The sequence below is a fragment of the Syngnathus floridae genome, chromosome 6, assembly GCF_059516105.1.
Source record: "Syngnathus floridae isolate MCC-2025c chromosome 6, RoL_Sflo_1.0, whole genome shotgun sequence".
Lineage (NCBI taxonomy): Eukaryota > Metazoa > Chordata > Actinopteri > Syngnathiformes > Syngnathidae > Syngnathus > Syngnathus floridae.
In genome coordinates this window covers 12,860,236-12,887,862 of record NC_142418.1, presented here as the reverse complement: position 1 = coordinate 12,887,862, position 27,627 = coordinate 12,860,236, and the positions used below count along the sequence as shown (strand labels likewise).

The 27,627-nt window shown below is 38.8% G+C and overlaps 4 protein-coding genes across 9 annotated transcripts; 3 read left to right on the top strand and 1 right to left on the bottom strand.

Moving 5' to 3' along the window:
* The first annotated feature begins 635 nt into the window (after positions 1 to 635).
* On the top strand, positions 636 to 3,288 carry usb1 (U6 snRNA biogenesis 1). The gene is made up of 7 exons (XM_088378433.1): positions 636 to 1,108; positions 1,315 to 1,454; positions 1,789 to 1,972; positions 2,064 to 2,117; positions 2,274 to 2,379; positions 2,466 to 2,546; positions 2,634 to 3,288. The coding sequence occupies exons 1-7, from the start codon at positions 969 to 971 to the stop codon at positions 2,739 to 2,741; spliced, it is 813 nt and encodes a 270-aa protein (XP_088234559.1). The 5' UTR covers positions 636 to 968; the 3' UTR covers positions 2,742 to 3,288.
* Positions 3,289 to 3,978: 690 nt separating this feature from the next.
* On the top strand, positions 3,979 to 11,730 carry bbs2 (Bardet-Biedl syndrome 2). 2 transcript variants are annotated; one of them, XM_088379626.1, is made up of 18 exons: positions 3,979 to 4,092; positions 4,593 to 4,726; positions 4,915 to 5,142; positions 5,482 to 5,607; positions 5,786 to 5,848; positions 5,989 to 6,066; positions 6,539 to 6,643; positions 6,907 to 6,993; positions 7,100 to 7,235; positions 7,346 to 7,485; positions 8,079 to 8,199; positions 8,277 to 8,448; positions 9,093 to 9,222; positions 9,297 to 9,416; positions 9,712 to 9,849; positions 9,996 to 10,108; positions 10,208 to 10,356; positions 10,546 to 11,730. In XM_088379626.1, the coding sequence occupies exons 2-18, from the start codon at positions 4,610 to 4,612 to the stop codon at positions 10,650 to 10,652; spliced, it is 2,130 nt and encodes a 709-aa protein (XP_088235752.1). In that variant the 5' UTR covers positions 3,979 to 4,092; positions 4,593 to 4,609; the 3' UTR covers positions 10,653 to 11,730. The 2 variants fall into 2 exon arrangements, with proteins under 2 accessions (XP_088235752.1, XP_088235753.1); XM_088379627.1 differs by having other exon boundaries at positions 4,016 to 4,119.
* Positions 11,731 to 13,185: 1,455 nt separating this feature from the next.
* b3gnt9 (UDP-GlcNAc:betaGal beta-1,3-N-acetylglucosaminyltransferase 9) lies at positions 13,186 to 17,641 on the top strand. Of its 3 annotated transcripts, none has more exons than XM_088378641.1 (7): positions 13,186 to 13,294; positions 14,697 to 14,970; positions 15,052 to 15,171; positions 15,750 to 16,058; positions 16,331 to 16,557; positions 16,629 to 16,884; positions 16,962 to 17,641. In XM_088378641.1, the coding sequence occupies exons 2-7, from the start codon at positions 14,872 to 14,874 to the stop codon at positions 17,304 to 17,306; spliced, it is 1,356 nt and encodes a 451-aa protein (XP_088234767.1). In that variant the 5' UTR covers positions 13,186 to 13,294; positions 14,697 to 14,871; the 3' UTR covers positions 17,307 to 17,641. The 3 variants fall into 3 exon arrangements, with proteins under 3 accessions (XP_088234767.1, XP_088234765.1, XP_088234766.1); XM_088378639.1 differs by having other exon boundaries at positions 15,723 to 16,058; XM_088378640.1 differs by lacking the exon at positions 13,186 to 13,294 and adding an exon at positions 14,422 to 14,457 and having other exon boundaries at positions 15,723 to 16,058.
* On the bottom strand, positions 17,633 to 26,858 carry phaf1 (phagosome assembly factor 1). Of its 3 annotated transcripts, none has more exons than XM_088378644.1 (16): positions 25,911 to 26,858; positions 25,576 to 25,658; positions 25,085 to 25,168; positions 24,787 to 24,830; positions 24,453 to 24,532; positions 24,253 to 24,347; positions 23,012 to 23,076; positions 22,816 to 22,928; positions 22,466 to 22,599; positions 22,256 to 22,339; positions 22,070 to 22,152; positions 21,902 to 21,945; positions 21,759 to 21,805; positions 21,413 to 21,467; positions 21,226 to 21,298; positions 17,633 to 20,828 (listed from the first exon to the last, which is right to left on the bottom strand). In XM_088378644.1, exons 1-15 carry the CDS (start codon positions 25,972 to 25,974, stop codon positions 21,234 to 21,236), a joined length of 1,140 nt encoding a protein of 379 aa, XP_088234770.1. In that variant the 5' UTR covers positions 25,975 to 26,858; the 3' UTR covers positions 17,633 to 20,828; positions 21,226 to 21,233. The 3 variants fall into 3 exon arrangements, with proteins under 3 accessions (XP_088234770.1, XP_088234769.1, XP_088234768.1); XM_088378643.1 differs by having other exon boundaries at positions 21,409 to 21,467; positions 21,759 to 21,802; XM_088378642.1 differs by having other exon boundaries at positions 21,409 to 21,467; positions 25,911 to 26,857.
* Between the last annotated feature and the right edge of the window lie 769 nt (positions 26,859 to 27,627).

The following is a 27,627-nucleotide window of genomic DNA, read 5'->3' as shown; positions in this document are numbered from 1 at the left end:
TGCACGTGCGGCACTCGTGAATCTAAATTATTATTGTCCCTCATATAGATTACTGTCTATTGCACGTAATACAATACAATACAATACAATACAATACAATACAATACAATACAATACAATACAATACAATACAATACAATACAATACAATACAATACAATACAATACAATACAATACAATACAATACCCAACTCTCTACGCTTCATTAAACCTCACATTTTGTATTTATAATGTGATGTTCGGTGTTCAGTCAGATTTATATTCATTTGGAGAAATTTTCAAGAAAAGTCCAAACAAGCAGTCAACATACTTGTAAACGCAGTATGCACACAAGCTTTGCGCTATATTCTGACCGTCTGCTGTATGCACACTTGCTCCATTTTTGCTCCTCTTATTTATTATGTTATTTGTTTATTTATTCATTACTCTTATTTATTCATTGTTTGTGCCTTCTTGCTTTTATTTTTGTGCTGTTTACGTGTATGTATATTGTGTACTATGTTATTTGTTTATTTATTCATTACTCTTATTTATTCATTGTTTGTGCCTTTTTGCTTTTATTTATGTGTTGTTTACGTGTATGTATATTGTGTACTATATCTTGTCACCGTGGGATAGTGGGAATGTAATTTCGATCTCTTTGTGTGTCTTGGTATGTAAAGAAATTGACAATAAAGCAGACTTTGACTTTGACTTTTAAGTTGCTACAAAGTGAAAACATCAAAACAGACTGTGACGCCATTATGCCAACATTAGCATGGGAACGTTTGCCATCGAGTTGTTTCAAGGGCACGCAAATGTTGAGACTCAGAATTTGTTGACACCGGAAGTGCACTTTAACTTGAGCCTTTGGCTTTGGCAAGCAAATGTGGCCCAGCCGGTTGTCTTTGGTTGAATATGATGACACATTCCCGATAAACTGCATCGTTGCCTCATTTCCCAACACGGGCTTTTAGAGCAGCTGTAGAATGTTAGTCGGCTACAGCAGCAGTTCGGATGAGGAAAGTGATGCTGGTGGTGTGGAGGCAGTCGCCGCTCCAGATCATCACGCCGATGGCGATGATTGTCCGATGAAAAAGAAGCCCAAAATAGAGAAATCATCGGCAAGGTAGTATCACACAAATAGCCAACACACCGGCAAAAAATTTACTTCCCTCTACTGGATTGTCACATTTGTTCAGAAAGAAATTAAGCAGAACAAAGCCTTTTTAAGTCGTTTGATTAGTTTAGCCTCAGGCGGGTCTGTACTTGTGCCTGTTTTAGCAGCGGACCTGACGGATCCTGTTTAATAACCAGGGTGTGTATTCTCTGCAGACTACCACTGCCGGGTTGTTTGCTAAACATGTTTCCAGATGATGAGGAGCCACAGACTGAGGAGAGCGCTTTGCATGATGGTCGTATCCGCTCATTCAAACATGAGAGAGGAAATTGGGCAACCTATGTTTATTTTCCATGTAAGTATTGTGCAGCGCTGTACTTGCATAGGAGTTATTTGGCTTCCTGCTACGTTCTGAAAGCATACTAGGTTAATTTAAGGTTCTAAGTTAACAGGATGGATTTTGCCTGCTTAATTCATATTCCAAAAATGAACATCAACCAGAACACTGTGTTTTGACTTGTTGGGCTGCACAGAACATATTATTGCAGACAAAAATTGGGGGTTGAGTTCCCCTTTAATGGTCTCATGGGGGAATTTCTTTTTCACATAGGCATACTAAAGAAATGAATTGCCATTGTCAGGGTAATTGCATTTTTTTTTTTTAAATGTCTGTCATCTTATCACATTAGACAAACCTGAAGAGGAGTTTGGGGAGTTAATGGAGGTCCTTATGTCAGCTGCGGCTGCCTTTGGAGTGGCTTTGACCCCACAGGAAGAATTTCACCTCAGCCTGTCTCAGACAGTGGTCCTGAGACACCACTGGATCCAGCCCTTTGTACAGGGCCTCAAGGCAGGCCTGGCCCCCTGCAAAAGGTTTGCTTTGCTTCGTCTGTACATGTAGACGCGCAAAAATGTGACCAAGAATTGACAATATTACAAACATGCTAATATGTTCTGTTTGCAGGTTTATGTGCTCAGCATCCAGACTGAACGTCTATTGCAATGCAGAGAAGACAAGGTACTGTCATTATGTTTTTTATGTTAATACTTGATGATCTGTCTGTAATATTAGTCGTATTACCTGCTTACTAAGAAATGCATTTTCGTTTTTGTTTGAGTAGATGCACATGCGCTGCCTGCTTCTGTGATTATTTGATAGCATTTCTCTTTGCAGGACCTTCTTGGGGATGGAGGTTATAACCGGGCATGCTCAGTTATTAAATGTGGTTCGAGTGGTGGACAGAACATTGACAGACTTTCACCTGGACACTTTTTATCAGGTTGCTGAGGAGCACAGTTTAATGTGTACATTTTTGTACACGCTTAAACCACTACAGAATTCACAATTTTTTCCTGTATCCTGTAGGATCCATCTTTCCACGTGAGCTTGGCCTGGTGTGTTGGTGACGTCACTGTGCAATTGAAACAATGCCTTCATGAGCTTCAGGTGGGTTGGAAAACAATGCGACAGAATGTTAACCATCAAAGTGTTTTTTTCAATGTGAACATTGTATCTTTTTTTTTTTCCCCCCAGAATTTGGTCGATAACCATGAAGAGGAACCGTATCATCTGTGGTTAGACTGTGCAGAGTTGCGCTGCAGCACAGGAAACAAAACCTTCCGCTTCCCTCTGGATGCTTAAAACTGAATGCACTGAGTGTTACAGCATATCCCGGCACATGGAGTTTCATGACTATACAGTGGGTACCTAGTTTCTGGTCCCAACATATGAACTTGTGACGTTATGAAAGACATGCAGTTCACTTGCACAGCAGCATACGAATGTGTCGTTATGCAACACAATAGTGCTCGCTCAATTCACTGCCGTACCTTTTTTCCTTTTGATACTTTTATGTTTATGGCTTAGGTGTGTTTTTCATTGCACCTTTAATGCAATTAGAACTTCAAATGTCTTTTTAAAGCGCCCTCATTTCCCCTTCCAAAACACTGATGTATGCTTCATATTTTTGTAAATGTGAGATACTTGGCATATTTTTCTTAAGCAGGGGCCACCCATTATTCTGCTTTAACTATCGGATGATGATTTTTGGGACAAATGTTTTTTTTTTTGTCAGTAATAGTATATTTTTGTATGAATCTTGACATTGAATTCAGGTATATGACGATGCCATGTCTGCTATATTGTCTTGCACTCATCAGCGAATAAATATTTTTTTAATACTGTTGCATATGGGGCTACTGTTATTACTTGATGGAACAAATACTCTTCTCAAATGAAATTTACGATTTTAGGAAACGAGACACTGAATGAACTGAAATGCTACCCACCCAGGTTTTTGTACCAGCTTGTATAACATTGCTATTAAGCGAAGAGTAAATAATAATGGCTGCATGAACATAGGCGAATAGTTTAACCCAAGACACACTTAGGACTGCTCCCTCTTTTGAATAAAATTTCCTTCTGCTTTGCAAGACCAAAATTACCAAAATCAAAAATAAAACTAATCTAAAAATATAATTGACAATTTAATTTAAGAAGTACATGGAAATAAAAACAACAAAATATATAACAGTAAAAATAAACACAAAATAAACTCACTTCTTCACAACTACTCTTCACAGACTGAAGGTAAAAAAAAAATACTTCTATATACAATTATACACTTTTTGTTTCAACATTGTTGGTCTCTTCTAATAGGGAAACAACATTCACAAAGCCATTTTTTTAAAATTACTCCATGTTTTAAGGTATGTTTGATACCTGGGGATGTTTCTTTCGAGTCTCATAAATTTGTAAAGAACAAGAAATATAAAAAGATATCTGAAATATACTTTTGGTGAAAACTATCAATAATTTGTCAATATTTATTCACTTTTAGACAATAATTTTCACAACTTGCTGTTTCTGGGTGGTCATACAAACTCCTTTATTTTGAAAACATTATATCGGAAGTGGCTGTGGATACTGACTAGCAAATCTCGTACTTTTTCTGCTGAATCCCGTTTGATTTTTTGATCGAACTGGGCGCCAGGTAAGTATACCTTGTGGTTTTATTTAGGTATGTATTATTTTTATTTGTGTCGTGCTTTTTGTTGGTTCCCAGGTACACTTAAGCTTTTAGCTCCATATGCTAACCCCTTTAACCAGCTAAAGTAAACGGCAACGTTGCTTTCTTGAAATATCTATTTTTGCATTTGGTATTGATACCCTGTTGGGACACAGCAAAGAGCAATGCACGGGTTTTGTTAAATATATAAATAGAGTTCTTGTTGACCAAACGACGGGAGATTATCGCCAGTCGAACGAGCTTTGGCTTGACACTTTTTGTTGCTAGGCAACAGAACTCTGGTGCCTCTGGCAAAGCTCGTAATTACATTAGTGTTGCAAAATCACGCATTGTCATTTGATAACATATGTTCCCAATCGCTTCTATTACATTTATGTAGTAATTTTTTTTTATTTTATTTTATTCTTACGCAGCTTTTACTGATGAACCTCAACGTGTCCGTGTGGTTGTTTTCTTTTGTTTAGGAGGGAGCATATGCATCATGTTGGTCCCCATATTCACTCTCAAATTGAGCCATAAAATAAACCCTCGCATGGTGACGTTAGGAAAATTTGATGGCGTCCACCCGTGCCTCACTGCAGCCACGCAAGCTGGAAAGGTAAAAATTCAACCCCATTTGTAAGATTTTTGGCTCCACAATGGAGTTGTGCTTTGCTCCTCTGAAACATTTATGATAAGGGTCAGCAAAGACTCTAAATTGTCCATTATTTCAGATTGAAACTCAGATTTTTATAGTGTAAATAATGTCTTCATTCCAGCCAGTAACTTTTTTGCTCTCTCTACAAGGTTTTTATACACAACCCTCACACTCGTGCTCCAAAACCTGCATCTCACCGACTGAGCCAAAGCACTGAAGATTCAGATGTCTCTTTACTTAACATCAACCAGGCAGTCACTTGTCTGACTGCAGGTCCTCTTGGCACAAACACTGCCGGTGACACACTCTTAGTGGGATCTCAGACCAACCTGCTGGCTTATGACGTCCATGACAATACCGATATCTTCTACAAAGAGGTTAGTAAAATAAACTTTGAGGACATAGGCGCTGGATCAAATGCCATGGCCAAATAAATTGTGCACTCACCAAATGCTTCATTTGGGACAGTCTAATGAGAAACAAAAATAGTGTGTTGTCCATACATTTGCCTGATGTATTGTACCTTTTGGCTATTGTTTACATTCCCACTGAATTGTTGTTACCATTAGTGAATACTTTCTCCTGAACTTGTTGTTGCTGAGTTGCTCATATATTGATTAAATCTGCGACTCTGCACACAGGTCAGGTTATTTAATGTTGTCTCTGGTCTACGTTTGTTTTGTCTTTTCTCTTTGTACCCCTGTGTGTGTGTATAGGTGTCCGATGGGGCCAATGCAATTGTCCTGGGAAATCTTGGGGACATCCCGAGTCCTCTTGCCATCATTGGAGGGAACTGTGCCATACAAGGCTTTGATTGCCTGGGCAATGACCTCTTCTGGACCGTAAGAACTGTGATATAATCTACTCACTATCTCCAATACTGTTTGATTCAATAAATGTAGTGAGAAAATAAATTAATAATCAATACACTTTTTTGTTTATAATGCGCTTTTAGATTTGAGAGTGATTATTTAGTTTCTGTTGGAATTTACAGTATGCTACTGTGTACGTTTTTTCAAGGTAACAGGCGATAATGTGAGATCGCTTGTGCTCTGTGACTTCACTGGGGATGGCAAAAATGAGGTAAGCCAAGGCGAAACACCGCCATTGCTTTTGTGTTTGGATTGCAATCTATTAAGGAAAAAAAAACAGTTAATGTCATCGCAATAGTTGGATTATTAATTCTATGAGGAAAGTTGTGTTTAATGTGGTACCTGTTGCAGCTCCTGGTTGGATCTGAGGATTTTGACATCAGGGTTTTCAAAGAGGATGAGCTTGTGTCTGAGATAACTGAAAATGAGGTAACTGGCTCCCTTTGAAATGGGATGAATCAAAGGCAATTCATTAAAAGGATTAGAGATATTCACGTACATATGATAAAATGATAATGTCAAGTTAATAGTGCAAGTAAATTGTCACCAATACATAGTCCACAACCACTACTCACTTAATATAATTAAGATAATGTTTTTTTTGTAATTTTGATGATCAAACCGATCATCAAAAATTCTTTTGTGACCGAGTTTGATTTTGTAAAATTGTACAAATCAGAATTTAAGCATCTAAATTTCAGATTTTTGTAGTGCTTCATGTACTTATTATCTTTGTGTTGAATCAAAACATAAAACATTTGCTTTTACTTTTGGAGAAAATAAATCCATGTCTTTGTGAGGTTTTTTTGTGTTTTTATCTGACATGTTGCTGACCAAACAAGTGTCAATAAGAAAAGTGTTAATATGTATATTATTTCACATTTCTCTTCTTTGCGTGTAGACAGTAACAGCACTGTGTCACATGCACAGCAGCCGGTTTGGTTACGCCCTGGCCAATGGCACTGTGGGAGTCTATGATCGCAACTCTCGGTACTGGAGGATCAAGGTAATTGACTAAAATCATTTTAATAATGCTTACTTGTTTCTTTATTACTACAAACACTCATGTAAACATTGAAATTCTTAAATATTTTATATGCTCAGACTCTTCGTTTGTCACCCCCACTAATTCCGCTTCGTGGATTCTGAGTCCCTTTTTACCGTTCAGAATCAGTGGCTCTTTTATGATCTTGAATATTTTTAATGTAGCAAAATGTTTCTTTAATTCTATTTAGTCATTGTCTTGCATTATTTTTTTCTTCAATGTAGTCAAAAAATCATGCAATGAGCATCCACGCCTTTGACCTGAACGCTGATGGGGTTGTGGAGCTCATCACTGGCTGGTCCAATGGAAAGGTCAGCATTTTAGCATTAGATGACCTTGCACTAATAAATCAATGTTACAGCAAACATTCATGTATTCATCACCACATTCTTTGCTCACATTCCTTTGATGTTCCAGATTGACGCTCGAAGTGACCGCACAGGCGAAGTCATTTTCAGAGACAACTTCTCATCCTCTATTGCCGGAGTAGTTGAGGGAGACTATAGATTGGATGGGCAGAAGCAACTCATTTGTGCCTCTGTAGAGGGAGAAGGTTTGCTGCGTGTACTTTTTGAGTGACTTTAAACTTGAAAACAATCACAGTGAGCACTCTCTTTAAGCTTGGAGTGTGATGTTTATTTATTTTTGCCATGTATGTTGCAGTCCGTGGCTACCTGCCTGCTGGAAAAGAGCTGAAAGGCAATCTCATGGACTCCAGTGCTGAACAAGACCTCATTAGAGAGCTCAGTCATCGCAAACAGAATCTATTGCTGGAGCTCCGCAATTATGAAGAGAATGCAAAGGTACATCTAATTATACAAGTGCCCAAATTTAAAAAAGGATAAATAACAGACAAGGAAAAAGACAAGTGCCACTAGTAGCGGTAAAGACGAAACACAATTTTATCAGGCCACGCATGTTGTAGAGTCTGACAGCAGTGGGAATGAAGGACCTGCGAAATCTTTCCTTCCGACATCCTCCCATTTAAATGCATTGGCGGGACAAGCCTGAAAAAATATTTTAAAAAAACAAACGCTGATGAACCTCCAATACGCATTTCCCACAAAAAATAGGGTCTGCTCTGCAGATCTTATATGTTGTGGGTTTCAGTTCAGGGTGGCCTCCATGCAGTTTTATGTAATGCAGACTTTATGTGCAGCTTGAGAGAGATTTGTGGTATTCTACTGAGTCCAGCAATTATAAACATCTTTCTTCTATCCAGCTGTATCTTTTTACCAGTCATTGGTTCAAATGCATTTATGTTTCATACAAAAACCTCACTTCATAGTACTCACACCCATACTAATTGGGAACACAGTTTAGAATTCTTGAAGACAAACATATTACTTTTAATTCTCCCATGTTATGATTCCCAACAGCTGTCCTGTTGTTTCAGGGTGTGTCGGACAGCACAGGTGGGATTCCAGCCAACACTCAGCTCCAAACAGCTCTCACAGTACAAGCTGCAACTGAGGTCCAAAAAGCCCATGTGGAGCTCAGCATCACAACGCCAAATGGTATCATCCAGTAGCACACAACTAAGAATGTTGTGCATAAATATTCTTTCTTTGAATCCTTTATTTCCCTCCTCCAGAAACCATAATCCGTGCAGTACTCATCTTTGCAGAGGGTATTTTTGAGGGTGAGAGTCATGTTGTTCACCCCAGTGTCCAGAACCTGTCAGGTTGTGTTCGAGTCCCCATCGTCCCTCCTAAAGACATACCGGTAGATCTGCACATCAAAGCATTTGTCGGTGGCAGAACCAGGTAGGCTGGGCTTGCTTTGGTGTCACATTCTTATACTCAGTTTTTGAATGAGGGAGAGATCTTAGTCCTCGATCTTAGTTTTTTTAGGTGACAACAGAGCCATTGGCATAGGTTTTCTGAATTATCTTGGTTTCACTGCAGTAAAGTTGTAGGATTAAAGAATTAGAAAAGGGTTACAGAAAATGAATACTATATATGAACTTGAAATATTCCTTTTTACATATACAGTGATCCCTCGCTACTTCGCGTTTCGTTTATCGCGGCTTTACTACATCGCAGTTTTTTTTCCAAATTAAAAAAACATTTAAAAGTCAAAATAAAACTTCTAAATTGAGGAAACGTGTATAACCTTTAGGACAATTTAGTATTGCTCCAAATGTTCGTTTACATTCCTTTAGAAGTCCGTTTTCGCGTGTTAGGACGATCGCGAATTAGCATCTTTCCGCTGACTCGTTAGCCTGCCCAGAACTTCTTGTTGGTGACCGTACTTCGTGGATTTCATTTATCGCGGGTGGTTTTTGGAACCAATTATCCGCGATAAACGAGGGATTACTGTACTACATTCTTCTGAAATAAAATGAAAGTAAAATTACAGTTCTTTCCTGTCTCTCACCACGCAACTTGCTTTTATTTGCACCCCACAGCACTCAGTTTCACGTGTTTGAAATCACTCGACAACTGCCACGTTTCTCCATGTATGACATTGCAGTCAAACCCTCAGCTCCAGCTCCCACCGGAAGAGTCACTTTCACCATCAATGACCGGCCACAGCGGGTATGTCAAGACTCTTCTTGAGAGAATCCAAACCTCAGGGTTGGTTTAACTAACTTGTGCGCATGTGAGTATAGGTCGCAATGTGGTTGAACCAAAACTTCCTGCTGCCTGTGGGAGTCGATAGTCCTGACGTTACATTTAGTTCACTCCGGGGAGGTGGACTGCTGTCCATCAGTATGGCCTCTAATGGACAGGTAAGCCCAAACACTTGATGATGTATTTTTTTGGAGATGGCAAATTTATGTTGGGCATTTAGTCAAGCAAAACAATGATCCACCTCTTAGAACTATGTGATGTTCCCTGTTAAATAAACCACAGCAGTTCTCTGATTACACATATTTTTAGGATTTTTTTAGTCAGAGATACAAGTAAACTTTTCTAGGGTAATATTTTACACTGATTCTGACTCTGTCCCTTTTTTGTGGTGCATTATGTTTCAATAATAATATACAAATATGTTTAGTAATACTTCTGAATTGTGGGTATCAGATCACTCTGCAAACAGACGATATCGACCTGGCGGGCGATCTGGTCCAATCACTGGCCTCTTTCCTGGCTATCGAGGAATTGTCAGCAGAGGCAGACTTCCCAACTTATTTTGAGGATCTTCAAACCACACTCACTGAGGTTTGGCTTTAAGAAAAAAAATACAAATCCAGTTTATTTCTTTTCACTAACTCCCAAAGGTCATGGGTGTCTATTAATCAATTCTATTCCTAAAGCGCTGTCTAGTTGCTGTCTTGTAATTAGAGATCCTTAAATGTATCCACTAGGTGGATGAGTTCCATGCAGTCCATCAGAAGTTAACTATGGAAATGGCTGACCACTCCAACTTCATCAAGAGCATGCTAGTGCAAGCAGAGGATGCTCGCTTGATGGGTGACATGTGAGTTCCAATATGCCATTTATATTTCCATTGTACAATTTGTTGGTCATTCCTCGCCCATATCTGTGCTCTGACTTTGAGCCTCTTTGTCTTTGGCAGGACTTCCATGAAGAAGCGTTACAGAGAGCTATATGATCTAAACCGAGATCTTCTCAGCGAGTATAAAATTCGCTCTAATAATCACAATGCTCTGCTGGCCTGTCTCAAGTCTGTCAACCAGGCCATCCAGCGAGCTGGTCGACTCCGAGGTAGGCTGCTTTGGCCTCGAGTCCGTATATCATTGTGCTATGCAATTAATGATCCATCAAATATGAAATTATTAAAGCTTTTATACATAATCTAGGGAAAAAATAAATAAATATGAGAGACTATTACTCTTCAAAAGTAATTTTACATATTCTCCCTCTGTTTTTTGTCTATTTGTGCTTGTCTTTCAGTGGGTAAACCAAAGAACCAAGTCATTTCAGCATGCCGGGATGCCATCAAGAGCAATAACGTCAACGCGCTTTTGAGAGTCATGAGAGCTGGCGTGGCTGCCTCTTGAAAGTGATGCAAGGCTTGAATATGTGCTAGATTGTTTAACTGCCAAATTATATTTGTCATTTAATTTGTTTGATTTATTATTATTATTATTATTGTATGCAAGTTTTGTGTTCAGTTTCTTTTACTAATTGTGATTTGCACCTGGGACAGTACTATAATAATAAGAATGATAATAATAATAAGAATAAATCAAACGAATTAAATGACAAATATAATTTGGCAGTTAAAGATTGGATTGCAGAGAGCCATCCATGTCAGTCAAGTGTTGTGTGTAGCTTGTCCATCAGTATGGCGTGTATGACACAGCAGCTAGAATAGAAAACTGTAAACGGTTCAGTGTAGGAGCCAAATCGCAGTTTTACAGGAATGGCATTTAACTGGCAAGGTAATGATGACTATCAAATCACATTATTTATTTTTCTGAGTGGGAAGTACTAAATATTTTAAAGACGCAGTTTATAGTATTACCAATGCCATAGAATTCAAACACAATTAAAGAACAAAATGTTTGTGGGGAGATCTATTCATTAGTCATCCCAAGCATTCAAAATATTGTATTCAAATGTGACAATACAGAAAATAACCCAAAAAGTGAATTTTTAAAACATCCGGCCAGACTGTTACACTGTGAATGTATCCCCCAGCCTATAGCATTAACTAGCATTATCACCTTCAATTCTGAACTTTTTTTTTTCTTATTCCAGCTATGTTAAAAACATGTCTGTTGTCATATGAGGGACTTTTGAGTTGGAATGAGCAATTGAAAGGAGGTTTAAAAGTTATTAGTGTGCCAGGTTCCAGAATCTGTTGCACATTGGTAAAAAATGCCTAGTAATGACTCAAATTGTCATGTTTGTGTTACCACAAAAAAAAAACCCAGCAAACGCCAGCTATGACTGTTTTACTGACTCAGTAATGTTTTAAGATGAAGGGGAAACCCATTGGGAACATTGTTGCATTTTAGCTCCGTGTTTGTAGCCAAAGAAAACATTCAGTGTCACAAATGATGATGTGTTTACTTTTTCTCAATTATATTTGTCGATGTCCTTTTGTGAAGATTAAATTAACCATTGTTTTAAGTTTTGTGTAACTGTTCCATGACTTTGACGGGGCATTACGAAGGAAATATGTGTCTTTCCGATGATCTGGCTCACTCAGCAGTTCTCTCCAACTGCTGGATGGATTTGGACATAGGGGTTAGTGTGCATAACCAAACCAATGTGTCCTCCTAAAAAGACAGCAAACTCATTAGCCTTCTCCTCCTTCGCTGGCTTTCCTCTTTTGTTTACTCAACATCTGCGAATCACATGTGACATGGCACAGCTGCACTGGACCAGCCCAGACTTTCTGGTGTCCACCAGCAGACTATGCATCATGAACAAAGAAGGTAAACAACCATTAATGGTGCATTAATAGTGCAGTTGAGGGCAATTACACTGTTCATGTTATATTCACACAGAGCGAACAGCATATAAAACGTATCCCTGTTCAAATGCCAGTTTTTTTTTACCATGTTAAACAAAAAAGGAAAAAGGATAACCATTTTCAAAACGTTTTTCCACAAACTACAAAGGTGGAATCACAGGGAAAATACGTAAATTCAGAGAGCTGGAAAGTCCATACATTAGTGGTCAGCTATCAAATGGTATTTGAATTCTGTCCAGGTTATTTACCGTATTTTTCGCACTATAAGGCGCACTGGATTATAAGGCGCACCCTCATTGAATTTATTATTTTAGAAATTATTTTATATATAGGGCGCACCGGATTAAAAGGCGCATAAAATAGAAGCTATACTGCAAAAAACTGAGGTACCTCGAGGTGGTTCAGATCTGACCCACCCATCGACCCTCTCAAGCATATTGTAGGATGTCGGTCAGGCAATTAGCTGTGTTCTTTGTGATGTGCATTTTGAGGTACTCCGGAACGCTGAAGTACAGAATCAAATACATGGATGAATATTCTCCTTTTTCTCACATTTAGAACTTTTGTGAACACAAAGCTATATATTCTGTGTACCACATATGGTTTTGCCACAAAAGCAGAACTCTTTAATGGACCCAAAGCCCTCAACAGACTACTAGACTAAAGAATGCAGTCATAAATTATCATCACTGTTGCTCATTGTGAGAAGCTCCTCATCGTCACTTTGCCCAATACTATGAGTTCTATCCTTTACTACAAACAAATTGTTGGGATCAATGTGCCCTTTTGCAGGAAAGTCCACATTGCTTTTTCCCCACAATACTTTTTCCCCACATGGACCACACCAACCCCCATTCTGCTGTGTCTGCCTGAGTCTTGGCTGTTCCTCCAAATTTTAGCCACGTGGTTAGGGTTCAGAAAATGCTGCCTTCATGTCCTCCCCTTAATTTCCGACAACCAAATCCCATCACTACATTTTTAGCAAGTTTAAATGTTTGCCAGTGGTACTAAACAAATTCACTCTCCAGTTTCATGACTACACTTTAAACATTGTATTTCACAATTCGAAACGACATGTTAGCGAGGGAGCTGCAATGCAGGTTGCATCAGAAAAATAATCAAACGCATATTTCCCATAGCACTTAAAGGCAACAAAAGTACCAGTGAGACGCAGTTCGTACAGATGTTTCCAGTTTGTCCTACCTCCTCCTTTCTCGGGTAAGTTTGAATGAATTTGTTTTTTATGTTATACTTACATGCTATTTAAAATCACCTTTATTATAAAAAATGGTTATTGACGTTGTAAAACAGCTCAAATATTTAATTGTGCGTGTTTTCAGACTTTTACGTTAAACTATTCTACGTACGTGACAATTAAGCATTACATGTTATATATACTTATATACATTTAGAAGTGGTCCTCTAACAATCATTATGTTGAAAAGTTGACTAATTATTCAGCATGCGAATACAAATGCAGTATTCACTTATATAACAGCAGACACGCCCCCTTCATTTGTACACATGTTGTACAGTTTGTACGTTATCAATAATATCGATTAACGCTGTGAATACTGCGGGAACGTTCATTCACGATTAATAGAGAAACAATGTGATAAATGTTACTTCAGAGAAAGAAATAAAGGTAAAAAAAAAAAAACGTTTCTTTTCTCCCAGTAAATCATGACACGTCCATTTGATCCAAAATTCTCAGTGTTTCTCAATATATATTGAGCCAAGGCACACATTTCATTTGTATCAGAAAGTATTTCACTGGACGTCACACCACTGAGTAAAACGGCTCACACAAAGATATGTACAGGTTAATTATACCTTCAGCCATCTAGTGGAAGAACATTTTTTTTTTTGCCTGCTACTATACGTGGTTGGCATAAATAAATTAAGAAACGACGCATATATTAGAAAATAATACATTTCTGGTCAAAATAGAAAATTTTCCGCGGCACACCTAGCTGATTGCCTCCCAGGCAGGGCACACTAATGTGCCACTGCACACTGGTTGAGAATCACTGTTCTAAACAAATACAGTTTAAGGAAAGACTGTAGTGTATATTTTTTGGGTGAGCGGCAGGCATAGATGTGTCTAACATACAAATTTTAAAAATTACTGTCAGTATTTGACTGTCACAGATCGAAATGGAGCAGGGCGATATTCAGCAAAACAAACTAACAGACCCGGCAAACTGACATAACATAACAAAACAACAAGAGAACTAACCGACAGGGACGTGAAACAAAGGACGTGAAGACATTAGGACATGACGACGGCAAGACAGTACGACAACAAACGTGAAGACAACGACCCGACTGGAAGTGAGGGTCAGACAGGACTTAAATACACGACAGGTAACAAGAGGCAGGTGAGCACGATCACATGATCATGGGCACACAGGAGGGGAAGGGCGAGCACACAGGAGGGGAGGGGCGAGCACATAGGCACACGGACAGAAACTATGACAATATGCACATAACCAAACAACCGGGGACGAGATGTGACACTATCTTGGAGTTCATATTAATTAATACCTCTGCAACAGTGCCAATCAAAATAGAGCATTGCCGTGATCCATCTGTTGTGCCTTTGTTTTATTTATGTCAGGATGCCTGTGCTGGCTCTGGAGAAGAGGGCAATGGACATAAATGGTTGCCCAGACTCTCACATACTACAGAGATCATACATTTTCTAGGACAAATGATGACGTCCTAAAAGCAGAGATGCGTAAAAGATCTCTAACTACATCACCCGCTGTTGAATGTGGTATTGAAGCCAGAAAATGGTGATGCTGAGGAGAAGGCGGTGCTACGTAAAAGGAGATGTTATGTGCACAATGCTGCTGCTCCTGCTCTTCTTCCTGTTACTCTATGCACGACAGGTAGACCCAAATCGAATCAAATACCATAAATACACTAACCGGCACAAAGCTCCCATTCTAACCGAGACTATGACGTTCCAGGCCCTTTTGTCCTCTGGGTGGGACAAGCCAGCATGGAGGCTGGATATTCTTCGTCCCACCAGCTCCAGTCGGACTCTGCTGGGAACAAACAGAGCCAGAGTGGCCCAGGGCGCCCCAGAGGTAAGATTCAAGGGTTGATTAAGAGTCAAAGTACATTTTTGTATCGGGCCTCCTTATCTACAAATTAACTTCGATTGTGAATAACATTTAAATGTTGAAATATCTGTACTGGTCAACAGAATGTTGAAGTGGAAGTCAACACCAAAATTTGATTTGTAATCATATATTCTGTGCAGCCCAAAGAGTCAAAACACAGTGTTCTGATTAATGTTTTGTTTTTGTAATACGAATGAGGTCTCAGAACCAAACACGGCTTACCAGTTTTCTGAAGCTGAGCCATGATTGGTTGTGACCTGAGACCTTGCAAGGAATGGCCGCCCCCTGAGACATTTTAAAACGGGTAAATTTTGCTGCATAAATTACCTATTTCACAAATGCAGTATTAATCAGAATGCTCTGTTTAGACTGGTGGGTGCACATTCAACATATTATTTTAAATATATTTTGGGAGTTTACTTCCTCTTTAAATAATATCTCAAATACAATCAGAGTAATGATTTTAGTCAGTTTTCATTGAAATGTCCGCTCTCCTTATCTGTCCAAATGAGCAGTATGCATTTAGCCCCTCTGATCTTCAGCTACCTCCCTGTGAACACAAGTCAAAACGCCCTCAACCCAAGTCCAAAGCTCAGTCCAAATCCAAAGCAAAGTCCAAGTCCCGACGGAAAGGCATCACACCAACGAAGATGAGCGGTGCTCCTCTGCCGACATTGCCGCCATTTGACTTTGTGGGTTACCTGCGAGAGAAGGACAACCGCAACTTTCGGCTGCTAATAGATCAACCACAGAAATGTCAGCTGGGAGAGTCTGAAGGAGCTGGAGAAAGCCGTGAGCTCCACATGCTCATTGCAGTGAAATCTGTAGCTGCAGATTTTGACAAGCGGCAGGTGAACTCATCTTTTTTTTTTCCTTCATCCAATGATTCAATGTACTGACAAGTTCACGTACTGAGCAGCACTTGCATATTAAAGTTCTCCTTTAACTCACATCCCACCTCTGGGGCATTACCAATCACAACAATCTTCAGCGCAGATTTAATTTCTACTATAGTGATACGATCACTGCCTTGTCTGACACTCGTTTCACCTCAATAACCTTCTCTGCTGGATGGGTTCCTTTTTTGTTTTCAAACAAAATGGAAAATTCTCTCGACTTTCAGGTGGTACGTAGGACCTGGGGTAAAGAAGGCAGGTCTATCCGCACTGTCTTCCTGTTGGGGGTCCCTAAGAATCGCACAGCCTTGCCTCTGTGGGATCAGCTGCTGACCTACGAGAGCCAAACCTTTGAGGACATTCTGCTGTGGGACTTTGAGGACACCTTTTTCAACTTGACGCTGAAAGAAACTCACTTTCTAGAATGGGTCAACCGCACCTGTCCTCGAGTCAAGTGAGTGTGAGATTTACCTAACCCAAGCAAGATGCAGTCCTCGTCATTTATCGTCTGTCACTGTCATCTAGATTCATCTTCAAGGGGGATGCTGATGTTTATGTGAATGTCGAGAACATACTGGAGATGCTTCAAAGTGAAAAGTCAAATCAAGATCTTTTTATCGGGGATATAATCGTCAACGCCAAACCCATTCGGCGCCGCACTTCCAAGTACTACGTACCAGAGTTTGTCTACGGTAGCGCTTTGTACCCATCTTATGCCGGGGGAGGGGGCTTCGTCATGTCTGGGTACACAGCACGGAGACTCAGCGCTTCCTGTCAACAAGTATTTGCCACTCGCTACAAAGTCGAGTCATCTTTTTTTTCTTTTCTTTCACATTGATATTTTCTCATGAATTCCAGGTGGAGCTGTTCCCCATCGATGACGTGTTTCTGGGAATGTGCCTCCAGCTGATCGGAATCAAGCCATCGCGCCACCAAGGTTTTCGGACCTTTGGCATTCCGCGTCCATCAGCAGCGCCTCACCTCCAGACGTTCGACCCGTGTTTTTACCGGGAGCTCATGGTGGTTCATAGCCTCAGTGTGCCCCAGATCTGGCTCATGTGGAACTTGTTGCATGACCCCAAACTGAGCTGTCACAACAGGTCCAGACTGACATCAGGATCCTTCAGGTGGAGAACAGGCGATTTAAAAGGCGAGGAGGAGACTGACTATGAAGAGAAGGGAGTGTTTGTCACACATGATTAAAATCTGTAGGAAAGATTTAGAATAAAATAAGACAGGCTTGGTGGCCATCTTGAAAGGCCTGTGATGCCAAGCACAGATGAGCCACATGACACTTCATCCAAGTTGGCAGACGGGCAAAATGAACTGAAAATAGACAAACATACTTCTGTGTTTTCCCCCTGTTAAATAGGCATTAAGGAAAGAGTATGTTTGTTTCTGAGTCACTGACTTTGAATTACTGTTTGTGTTATGCCCTTAACGGCACATTTGATAGTTTAATAATGCCCTTTTATTTTATTTTTTGTGTGAATTTGTAACATGCAAAAAAAAAAAAAAAACTTTACAAATGTTTGTCACATCTAGATTGTTTATTTTTTTATGGACGGGGGGATTAATATCCTCATCACACACTGAAAATAATCTTGGATGTTAATGAACTGATCATTTGCACTCATAAAAGCATGTTTGGAGTTTTAAGTCAACAAGCACAAATTTAGCAATGCTTCAAAAGCATTTTTGAGAAGCACAGCTTTCAGTCACCCTTTGCACTGCATGATATAATTATTGCGCTTTTTATTCAACATGCCAAGTATCATTTCTTCTTGCACAGTCAAAGAAATAGCATTCAAAATATAATCACATTTCAAGAATTTTAACAGGTTTCAATTAAGTACAACCGTCTCATTTTAAGGAATGGATTTCAAATGCTAGTGGAGTGAGTCCACAATATATGGATCACAATATTCACTTTGAGAGGAAATGGTTGAGCGTGTGATGGGAACAGAACAGACAATACAAAGCGTTAACAGGAGAGTAATATACATATTACTACCAAAACAAGGCTTTGCATTATAAATTAAAAATGTATAATACCCATTGACCTGTCTATAAAAATAAAACTGCAGATGGACAACTTGTCTCGCAAGCCATTAGTGGTTCTGATATATCCACCTGAGGAGATGCACCCATTCATTTGAAGCTGGCAGGAGCTCACCAAAACCTCTACATGATTACTCTATTGGGACACCTTTAAGTCAAATGTATAAATTCTGAGGCAAGCCTTAAAGAGTTGTTGGTGTAGATATGGTTGCCACTCAAATAGAGGAAAAACGAAAAAGTACAAAACATTGAGGTGTTGTAGAAAAATGCAGTCTGCAATCTGAACAGGCAAAATGTAAAATTGACAACACATTAAAAGCAGCATGTGAGATGCTGTTATGATAGGAAATATAAATTCATTAATTCATTCACCAAAATGCTGCATTTCACTTAATCCTCCATTTACATTCTATGTACAAGGAGATCTTTCCTATTTTACATTGGATATAACAACTAGTCAAAAAACAGGCTCAGTGGGAGATGAGGCACAATATGTTCTTCTTTTCTGCTTTCTTCTCATAGCAAGTTGCCAATAAACATTTTACTACAACTCTCAGACATTTACAAAAGGGTACATCCAACCCAAGATCACTAAGCAGATCATTTTCTTCTGCATCAGTCAAACTCTCGCAGTAAACTGAGAAACCAAAAACTCAATTTCTGATTACAGCCAGCTTCCCTCTGCAGTCAAAATGTGGACCCGACCATTTATGATTACTTAGCGCAAACATCCCCACACAGCAGCAGTTTACGCTGAATTGATGCCCTAACAAATAATAAAACATTCTTAGAACTTGACACTGAGAAATTAAGTAATGAAAATAAAAGTGTTATTTAAAAAATAAAAAAAATATGCAACTCGGATATAATTTCGATAATTTCCGTGACGAAAGAAAATAAGCTCAAAACGAGATGCTTTTCTATAGTCTGCGATGTTACAGTGTTGGAATGATGAGTTGCCCATCTTGCTGAATTGACTATAACACACAAGAAGTAATTAAAAATAAATATTTAAAAATTTGGGCCGAACAAATTGTTAAAAAAGGAGTATGCGGGCCACACAAAGAGAAAACCTAGAATGTTACCAGAACATGAATTTCAGCCATACTTCCAACAATTAAGATGCATTTCACAAAAAATAAAGTCCTGAATAAAGTAAAATATTACCCAAATGATGTCCAAAGTGTTATTTTATGAAAATAAAGTCCTGATATCACGGGACAAATGTCCGTAATTCACACAACGAAGGCAGAAAAAAAAGTCCTTTTGAAGGATAAAGGCTTGATTCTATGCTGTTATGACTCAAAACATACACACGCACACACAAAAGCAATCTCATGACACATCAACACTGTCAGCAGCATCAGCAGTTTGAACACATATTCATATTTCATTAAATATTATCAGAAAAATTTTTTTTTTTTTTTCAAACAGCTGGCTGTAGAAATTAATGCAACCCACCTCTTGCCAGACAAAATGGCATAGGATGAAATATTAGTTAGGTCAGCAAACCAGGACAAAATAACCCCAAAATGCCTTTGGCATTTGCACTTGGTAGCTAAACGAACAAGAGGATGCATCACTGGGATACTTGAAGAGCACACACCAAACAAAAGAGAGGACAACGTAACACAAGTTGTGTTGACACACCCTGCACAGCATAGGGCTATCGACTCTCTAAACTTGCTCATTTAGTAATTTGAGAAAAAACAAAATCCTTTGTCAACTTCCTTTCTCCTAACATAATCAAGTACAGAGGTGCATTTGCGTGCAAAGTAGTATTCTAAAAAGAAGAACTTGGAAATAATGATGGTATGTTAAGTGAGACCGGGCACACAACGAGGAGAAAAAAATGCACTGTCCAATGCTTCCAACATCCCGGACTAAAAATAAAGAAAAGAGGTTGCCAATTTGTGCTTCTGCACAAACCCGTCTCCCGAGTTCATGTGTGCATGTTTACTGGTTGAGAGGGGGAGGAGAAGAAAAAAAAAAAAGGGTGAGGGGCAAAATGCTGACCTCTGTTTTGAACTCACTTGGCAAGTAATCTGTGTGCTTTGTTGATTTGATAGGAGATGATTCGGCAGGCGAATTCGTGCAGGGGATCATTTATGGGCGTATTGGGAATGACAAGGGAAGTAACGTTGGCAAAGCAATGGTTCTGCTTTAAGAGGCGTCACATGTGGCCTGGCCACTGAATGTTTTGGTCCTTTACTGCTCAAATAACCTTTGGATTAGACAGCTTTTGGTGTTTCAGTCCTCTGTAGCATCCGATGGTTCTTTCTGGTTTGATTGGCGTCTTCCGTTTTTCTTTTCTTTTTTTTTTTTTTTTGACAGGCGGTAGCTGCCGGTTGGCAGTGCAGTTGGTTGATGATGATTCCGAAGATCAAACCAAGTTTCACTCGTGTTTGACTTTGACCACAGCAGTTTTTCCCAAGTCCACAATGGCAGGACATTGCAATTCTTTTGTAATTTTAATGCAAGGATGGCTGTGTTGTTTTTGTGGCTTGCTTGATTTCAACTGTGCTGAAAATAAGCCAGAGTGGAATGCAATGTTGGGTTTCTGGTTCAGTGGGAGCTACTGCAACCGGCCTCTGGTTGGGCTTCACTGGTGGTCAGTGGAGCAGCATAGAGCGTCACTGATGCTATGTGGTTATTCTGCATCACCTGGAGAAAAAAATACGAGGTGAAAACAAAATGATGACCAAGCTTGTTATCTGGTCTGAGCTTGTCACCTATCTTTAATGGTGAGCCCGCGCACTGTGCAGAGCAAACGCATTTCAGACGCTTGTCCGGACCAAACAAGTGGACCAAAGGACTTTTCTGCTCTGAATACACACTACGTAAATCAAAAATTGCGATAAACTATTATGAGGACCGGGTATGAGCAATCATCAACAAGTAAACATCAGACATCAGTAAATGTGCGTGACAGCAGCCAATCAGACTCGAGCTTTTGCGTCGCACCTGGTTTGCAAGTTGAAAAGATAAACAGAAAGTAAAAGACATAACAACCAAACATTGACATTCACTCGGACTCAAAGTGCATACAAAGTCCACTGACCTCAAAAATCATCCTCTGCAGTCCAAAGCAAAATGTAGAGCCAAAGGGGTTGGTATTGTTGGCAGACGAGGACCTGTTAACCAGATTTTTCTTTTTAATGGTGACACTACGACAATTATGTACTTGCAGTAAATATTTATATGAAATCCTTTTTTTAGTGTTATGTCACAGAAAAAGTATTACCTACGAAGCACAACAGGCTTTTCCATTGGGTGGCCCAGCATTTCCTGAACCTGATCCCACTGGTGATGAAAAACAGACGCTAATTACGTCGTGTTAAGTTTATAAGTCAAAAAACTAGAGGAAATAACAAAGCTATGATGTCACGGAGCAACATTAATGACCACTAAAACCAGGGAAGAATTGCTCAGGAAACCACTGGAAAATTTTTATATATGTTTTGGTTGTAAATGTACTAAATCTTGTGATTTTCAGATATACATAAAACCCATTTCCGTAGAGATTGCAGAAGAGTCCAATTTAGAGCGTGTTCTTTCAATCAAATTTCAGAGAACTGTTTACAAGTGACTGACCTTGCTGTAAGCAGTCAGTATGCAGTCATCTGTTTGTGAGTCAGCTCCTCCAAAGACAGAAAACAAATGCAAATTGATAAAGTGGGTAAAATGAATAAATAAAAGCATTACCGATGGTGACATTAGAGCATCCAGTCACTCACCTTTCTTCACAATGAGTGGAATTTTAAAGTCACATCGATGGTATCTACAGTGCAAAAAAAGGGAACAGAATGACAGCATTTATGTACAAAAATGTACTTTTGCGATAATCTAAACAAAATCCAAAATTCAAACACAAAGAAATACACCCAAAGTGACAAGGTATTTACATATTGAAGTTATAATGTCCTGGGTAGTTGGTATGGAGGACAAACTTCTTAACCAGATGAGTTGTGGAATCAAAAAGGATATCCTGCAAAAGAAAATCATCATTCTCCTTACGTATTACAATTCTGTAAAAATATGGACACAAAAGCAATGCCAACTTCTTAAAACACAGCCAAGTCCTTACGTACCACTCCAAGAGTGAAGTAGTTAAAGAAGTAGTCGTTACATTTGGAAGAAACCTGTTTGTGAGGTGATGGAGAGTGAATCTTCATCTGAAAAAAAAAAAAAAAAAAAGAACACATATAGAGACGATCAACTCTCACGTGCAGAGTATCGGCACAGTCATTAGAAGTGTTTTCTTTCAACATGACGCAGGGTGAGAAGCAGAGTTCCAACACCTTGTCCTCAGACTTGTAGAATACTTTATGTGGGGATCCAAGAGCACCCAGCACCTGCTGGCAAGAGTCTCCAAAGTAGATCTTTCTTTCTAAGGACATCAATTTAGCATCACCCATCACACCAGGACTGAAACCTGCACACTCATTCGAAACAAGATTATGAGTGAATAAACAAATACTGTAGTGTTCCGGGGCTGTTTGCACAAATGTCCGTGTAATGATGATAAACAGAGTACAGTTTGCTATTCGAGCTCTTTTTGTATGGCTACGAATATAATTCATTCTGAATGGCTGAAAATAAACACACAATTTCTCCAAAGAATTTAGGAATAGGCACAGAAATGTGTTACCTGCAGAAAGTAGGAGGAACTTAAGCCCCACTGGTCCTGTACTCTCTCTCAGGACATCCACACACTCTGCATAGATGTTACCAAGGAAACAGGCCAATGGCATCGCTGGAGCTCTGAGTACATAACAATTTCAATATTATAACACATTACAGAACAAGTTTCCGAATAACTTAACAACAGGGTGGATGTGAAGTACTTTGTTTCTTGCAGGTTGTTGCCAGCGTAGATGTGCATACTCTTGACAACGGCCCCATGTGGAATCTGCAAGGAAGCCAAACCCATACCAAAGTCAGGCTGCCAAGGCAAAACAACTGGGAGTAATAGTGTGTATGGAAACGCACAAATCGTGTATACATAAGAGTGTACCCATCAACTCAAGGCCATGTCAAAAATAATGCAACTGCTGCAAGAAGATGAACTTGCTAGAATGATCAGAGAGACTTTACTAGTATCACCCCTAAGCAACCACATGCCTATTAATCTTTAAACTGATTGTTAACAATGCATTTATAGTGCAGGTTGGTTCTCTCGAAGGTAGAAATGCTTAATCTGGAAAACTCTAAAGAGAGAACCCATACAAGTTTACTCCCTGTTCATGATTTTGGAATTGTTGTTTTGAAACTGATGTTATAGCTGCAAACAAATTAGAAACAGTTGCTTCCATTTCCATACAGATGTGTTGGCACAGTTAATTTTTACAAAATGATTGAACCCAGAAATATCTTTCATAAAACCGGACTACAAAAGGTATGAGGTCACCTCTTATAAGAGACACTTTAGAATGGGCCCCATTAAAAACAAACAAACAAAACAAAAAAAAACACTGTCGAGTGCATTGTTTTATTGTATTCTAAAATGTTAGGTCACTTATTTGTTTTAATTGTACCATATGCAATTCAATCATTCTAATGTATGTTCAAAGTAGTCATTGCAATCTCAATTAATTCTCAATTATTTTCTGTTGGGAAGAAGGAAATATTTTGTGCCGCCAAAACTCCCTGTGACTATGAATAGTATTATTTGACTATAAAATTGTTATAAGTACACCTATACTTTTCTTACATAAAAAAGGAAAACAGAAATATAGACCAACGTACAATATGGAGTAACTATATACACTATGTTTTTTTGCCTGTCACAAGATTTGAAGTCCATCAATCTGCCTAAAATAGAATAAAATTGAATAAATAGGAGCACTGCTCACTGCCACTTATAGTTGTCGTATTGTATATATATATATATATATATATATATATATATATATATATATATATATATATATATATATATATATATATATATATATATATATATACATATACATATACATATACATATATATATATATATATATATATATATATATACATACATATATATATATGCATATATCGACAACTGCAGTTTTTAAGTGGTCACCAACTGTATCATTCTCACCTCGTATTTTGGAGCTTCATTCCAAGAGTCAAGTTGGAAGGAGAATGACAATCCTCGAAAGCTGAGATGGAACAACTGCTCTGCTGCATTGTAAACTGGACACCAATGGGATATAAGAGAGCATTTAGTACATTTCTCTATTTGTGAATTATCTATTTTTCCACTGTGTCTAAATGAAAAATGTTAAAAGAAAAGTGTACCTCCAGGGTGGGTTGCCCCAAAAGACTGGTCTATTTGTTCTATAGTGGGGGCAACAACTTGAGAATTGAAATGGACTCCACTTGAAAGACACAGAGTATATAGCCAGTGAGACACATACACAACCATCTGCTATTCGACATTATTTCAGACGCTAATGTCTACAAAGCGTCCTAAGAACACATTAAAAGACGGACTGACTCCATTACAGGTCAAATAATTGCAGCGGTGTGGCTAAAAGTTGAATGTCGTCTCCAATGCAACATAAAACGAACAATGACTAAACCATACATGTAATAATAAAGCAGAAATCAACTCCACTCAACTTTCACTCACCAGTATTTCAATTTCACTTTGCTTAGGTCATACACTTCAATTACCTGTCAACAAACAGAAAAAAATAATCAATTTTTGGCATGTAACAAGAATACAATGCTTCCTTTAGTTGAATGTGATACTGAGTGAAATGATATTAATGAAAAAACAACAACAGTATTATGCAGTTGGTTTATGAGACCTTCGCAGCAAAAATATGTCAAAATTCTCTTGTCTATCAATAATGTAGTTCATTGTTGTGAGATCTTCAGAAACAATTTTGTGGAGGTGGTAGTACAAAAATATGTAAATATTTCACCTTGAGTCTCTGATTTGTAGCATCAAACAGCAGTTTAAGACCATCCTGAGTCAAGTTCAGCATGAGGTCATGGCTGAGCGGAGTCTGTTGAGAGAAACCAGCTCATTTATTAACATTAAGATGGGTGGACTGTGGATATGTAATTATGAACATGATGCGGTAGGCAATTCCTGGAATCTGGCAGATAGCAAGGAACATTTACAAGAGCCACAAATCATTTTTCAACAGACAAAAGAGAATCAGACAATACGTTAAATAACAACATACATGTAAATAATATATCGTGCAAAAAAGTATTTGAGTCAGTCGCGGGTGAGGCTGACGCACACATTGAAATTGTCAAAATATTGTCACCCCTCAATACAATGTAGACTGTAGTTGTATGAAATATATAAAACAATAAAATGTCTGATGCTGGTACGGCCATCAACAGAGGATCTCGTTATTATTTTTGCTGTAAATGAATGAAACAGATATTGTGACCATCTCACCTGTTCATTGTAAAGCACCTCGACATTTTTGAGGATGCGGCACTGTTTCTGGAGAATAGAGATGGCCTGGGCCAAAGGCATGCCTGCATGAAAAAACAAAAACAACAAACAAATAAACAAACAAAGCATTTTGAGTCTAACTTCCCGTAAGAATCTGCAGTTTGAATCTATGCAACAAGCTAATAATTTCTTTCATGGTAAATATTTTAGGTGCTGTGTCCTAAACGTAAAAATTCATTCAAATTCAAACAAAAAACGACGAACAGTATTTCTCGGGATTAAAGCCAAATACCTTATGTTCTTTCAAATATAGCATTTGTCAAATCAATACCTACCGAGGACAAGTTCCCATTGCTCATTTCCAAGTGATCGCTCTGGCACCACTTCCAGATCCAGCATTGGCGAGTAGTAGCTGATGGCTCACCTTAAGACTCAATGGGACCCTCTGAGGGACCCTCTCCCTGTCTCTCTCTTTGCCTGTCTCGACCCTGACTATTGCAATTGGATCCTTAAATTCATAACTCCCAACATAAACAAGCCACCAAATACAGCGGTGGGCATCAGCGTGGAGCTTTCCAGTAATAAGTGACCACTTTAATGTACGACATTGAAACTATGATTAAAAGAGTGCAAAAAGATGTAAATAAATAAGGTTAAATAACGATCACAAGGTCTCAAAGAGTCTTACAAGCAACAATTTTAAAAGCACGCTACCAAGTTAACTGCTCTCGACTTTGGCAAACAAATTACGCAACCTGACGCCAAACCCGACACGTACGAGGTCAGCAATCAGTTGGAATATTGCTTCATTGAAAGGCTAAATTAATCGGTCACTATCGGCTAGTTACGAAAGCACCGAGCAAGACAACAACAGTGTTGCTCTATTCGCTAACATTAGCCGACGGTGCTAGTTGCGCTTATTGCATTGAGAATTAAGTGCAAACAGGAAAAAAAACAAAAACGTATATAAAGTAAATATCCTGAATTCGATACACAAGAGATAGAAAATGCAGCTCACACGGTCATGGCAAAAATACACAAAACGTCTTGTCTGTCTTTCTTTCTCCCTTCCACCATCACCAGTTTGTGAGCTAGCTCTTGTGCCGCGAGGATGCCAATTCAAATTGCCCACGTCTCCCGTTAGTCATGTGTTTGTGAGCCTTTAACCATCCGCTGAATTCCTTCCCCGGGCTGAATGTGTCCGAACAACGGCAACTTCAGGAATCAACAAGGGGACGCACGATCAGCTGATTGTTAAACTTCCGGTGTTTGGCGCATGTTCTGGGTGGGCTTGATGACGTCATAGCAAATCGGGCAGCAAGAAACCACCATAGAGGTCGAGGGTCGCTGATGATGTAGTGGTACACTACAATTTATAGGGTAGATAATAAATATATATATATATATGTACTCGGAGTATGAGGACCACTGTGCAGGTCAACTTTTTATTTCATTGTAATTTCTTTACCCACAAAGAAAACACGTATAAACATTTGTGAATAAGCACCATGGAGAGTTCTCATTAAAGAGTGACCGCTGGACAAAACAAACAGATTTTGGTTAAATAAAAAAAACACACAAAAACACATTTGGCTATTTAAAAACATTTATGGGACCTAGAAACAGAACTTTGGATCCACATTCAAAGCACAGAATAAAACTTACAAAACAAAGAAATGCAGAGGAAAATCTAACCAAAACTTTTTGGTATTTGGTAAATTCCAAAATCCAACCTGTCAGACACAAAACACTTTTGTTTTAGTCACTAACAAAGATAAAAGATGGGGAAAAAAGATATATATGATTAGGAGCAAGAATATAAAAAGTAAACTTTGTGACTGACGCACGCACACACACACACACACACACACACATATACACACACACACACACAGGATAATTAAACACATTTCACTATGCTCGTGCTGTAACAGGAAATTGTTTTCTTTTACTGCATTCACACGTTTACAATCCTCAATGAGGAAAAACTGGGGACTGGCCAATGAATATATTTAAAGTATAAAAGATAACGATTTGAAATTCTAACAATCA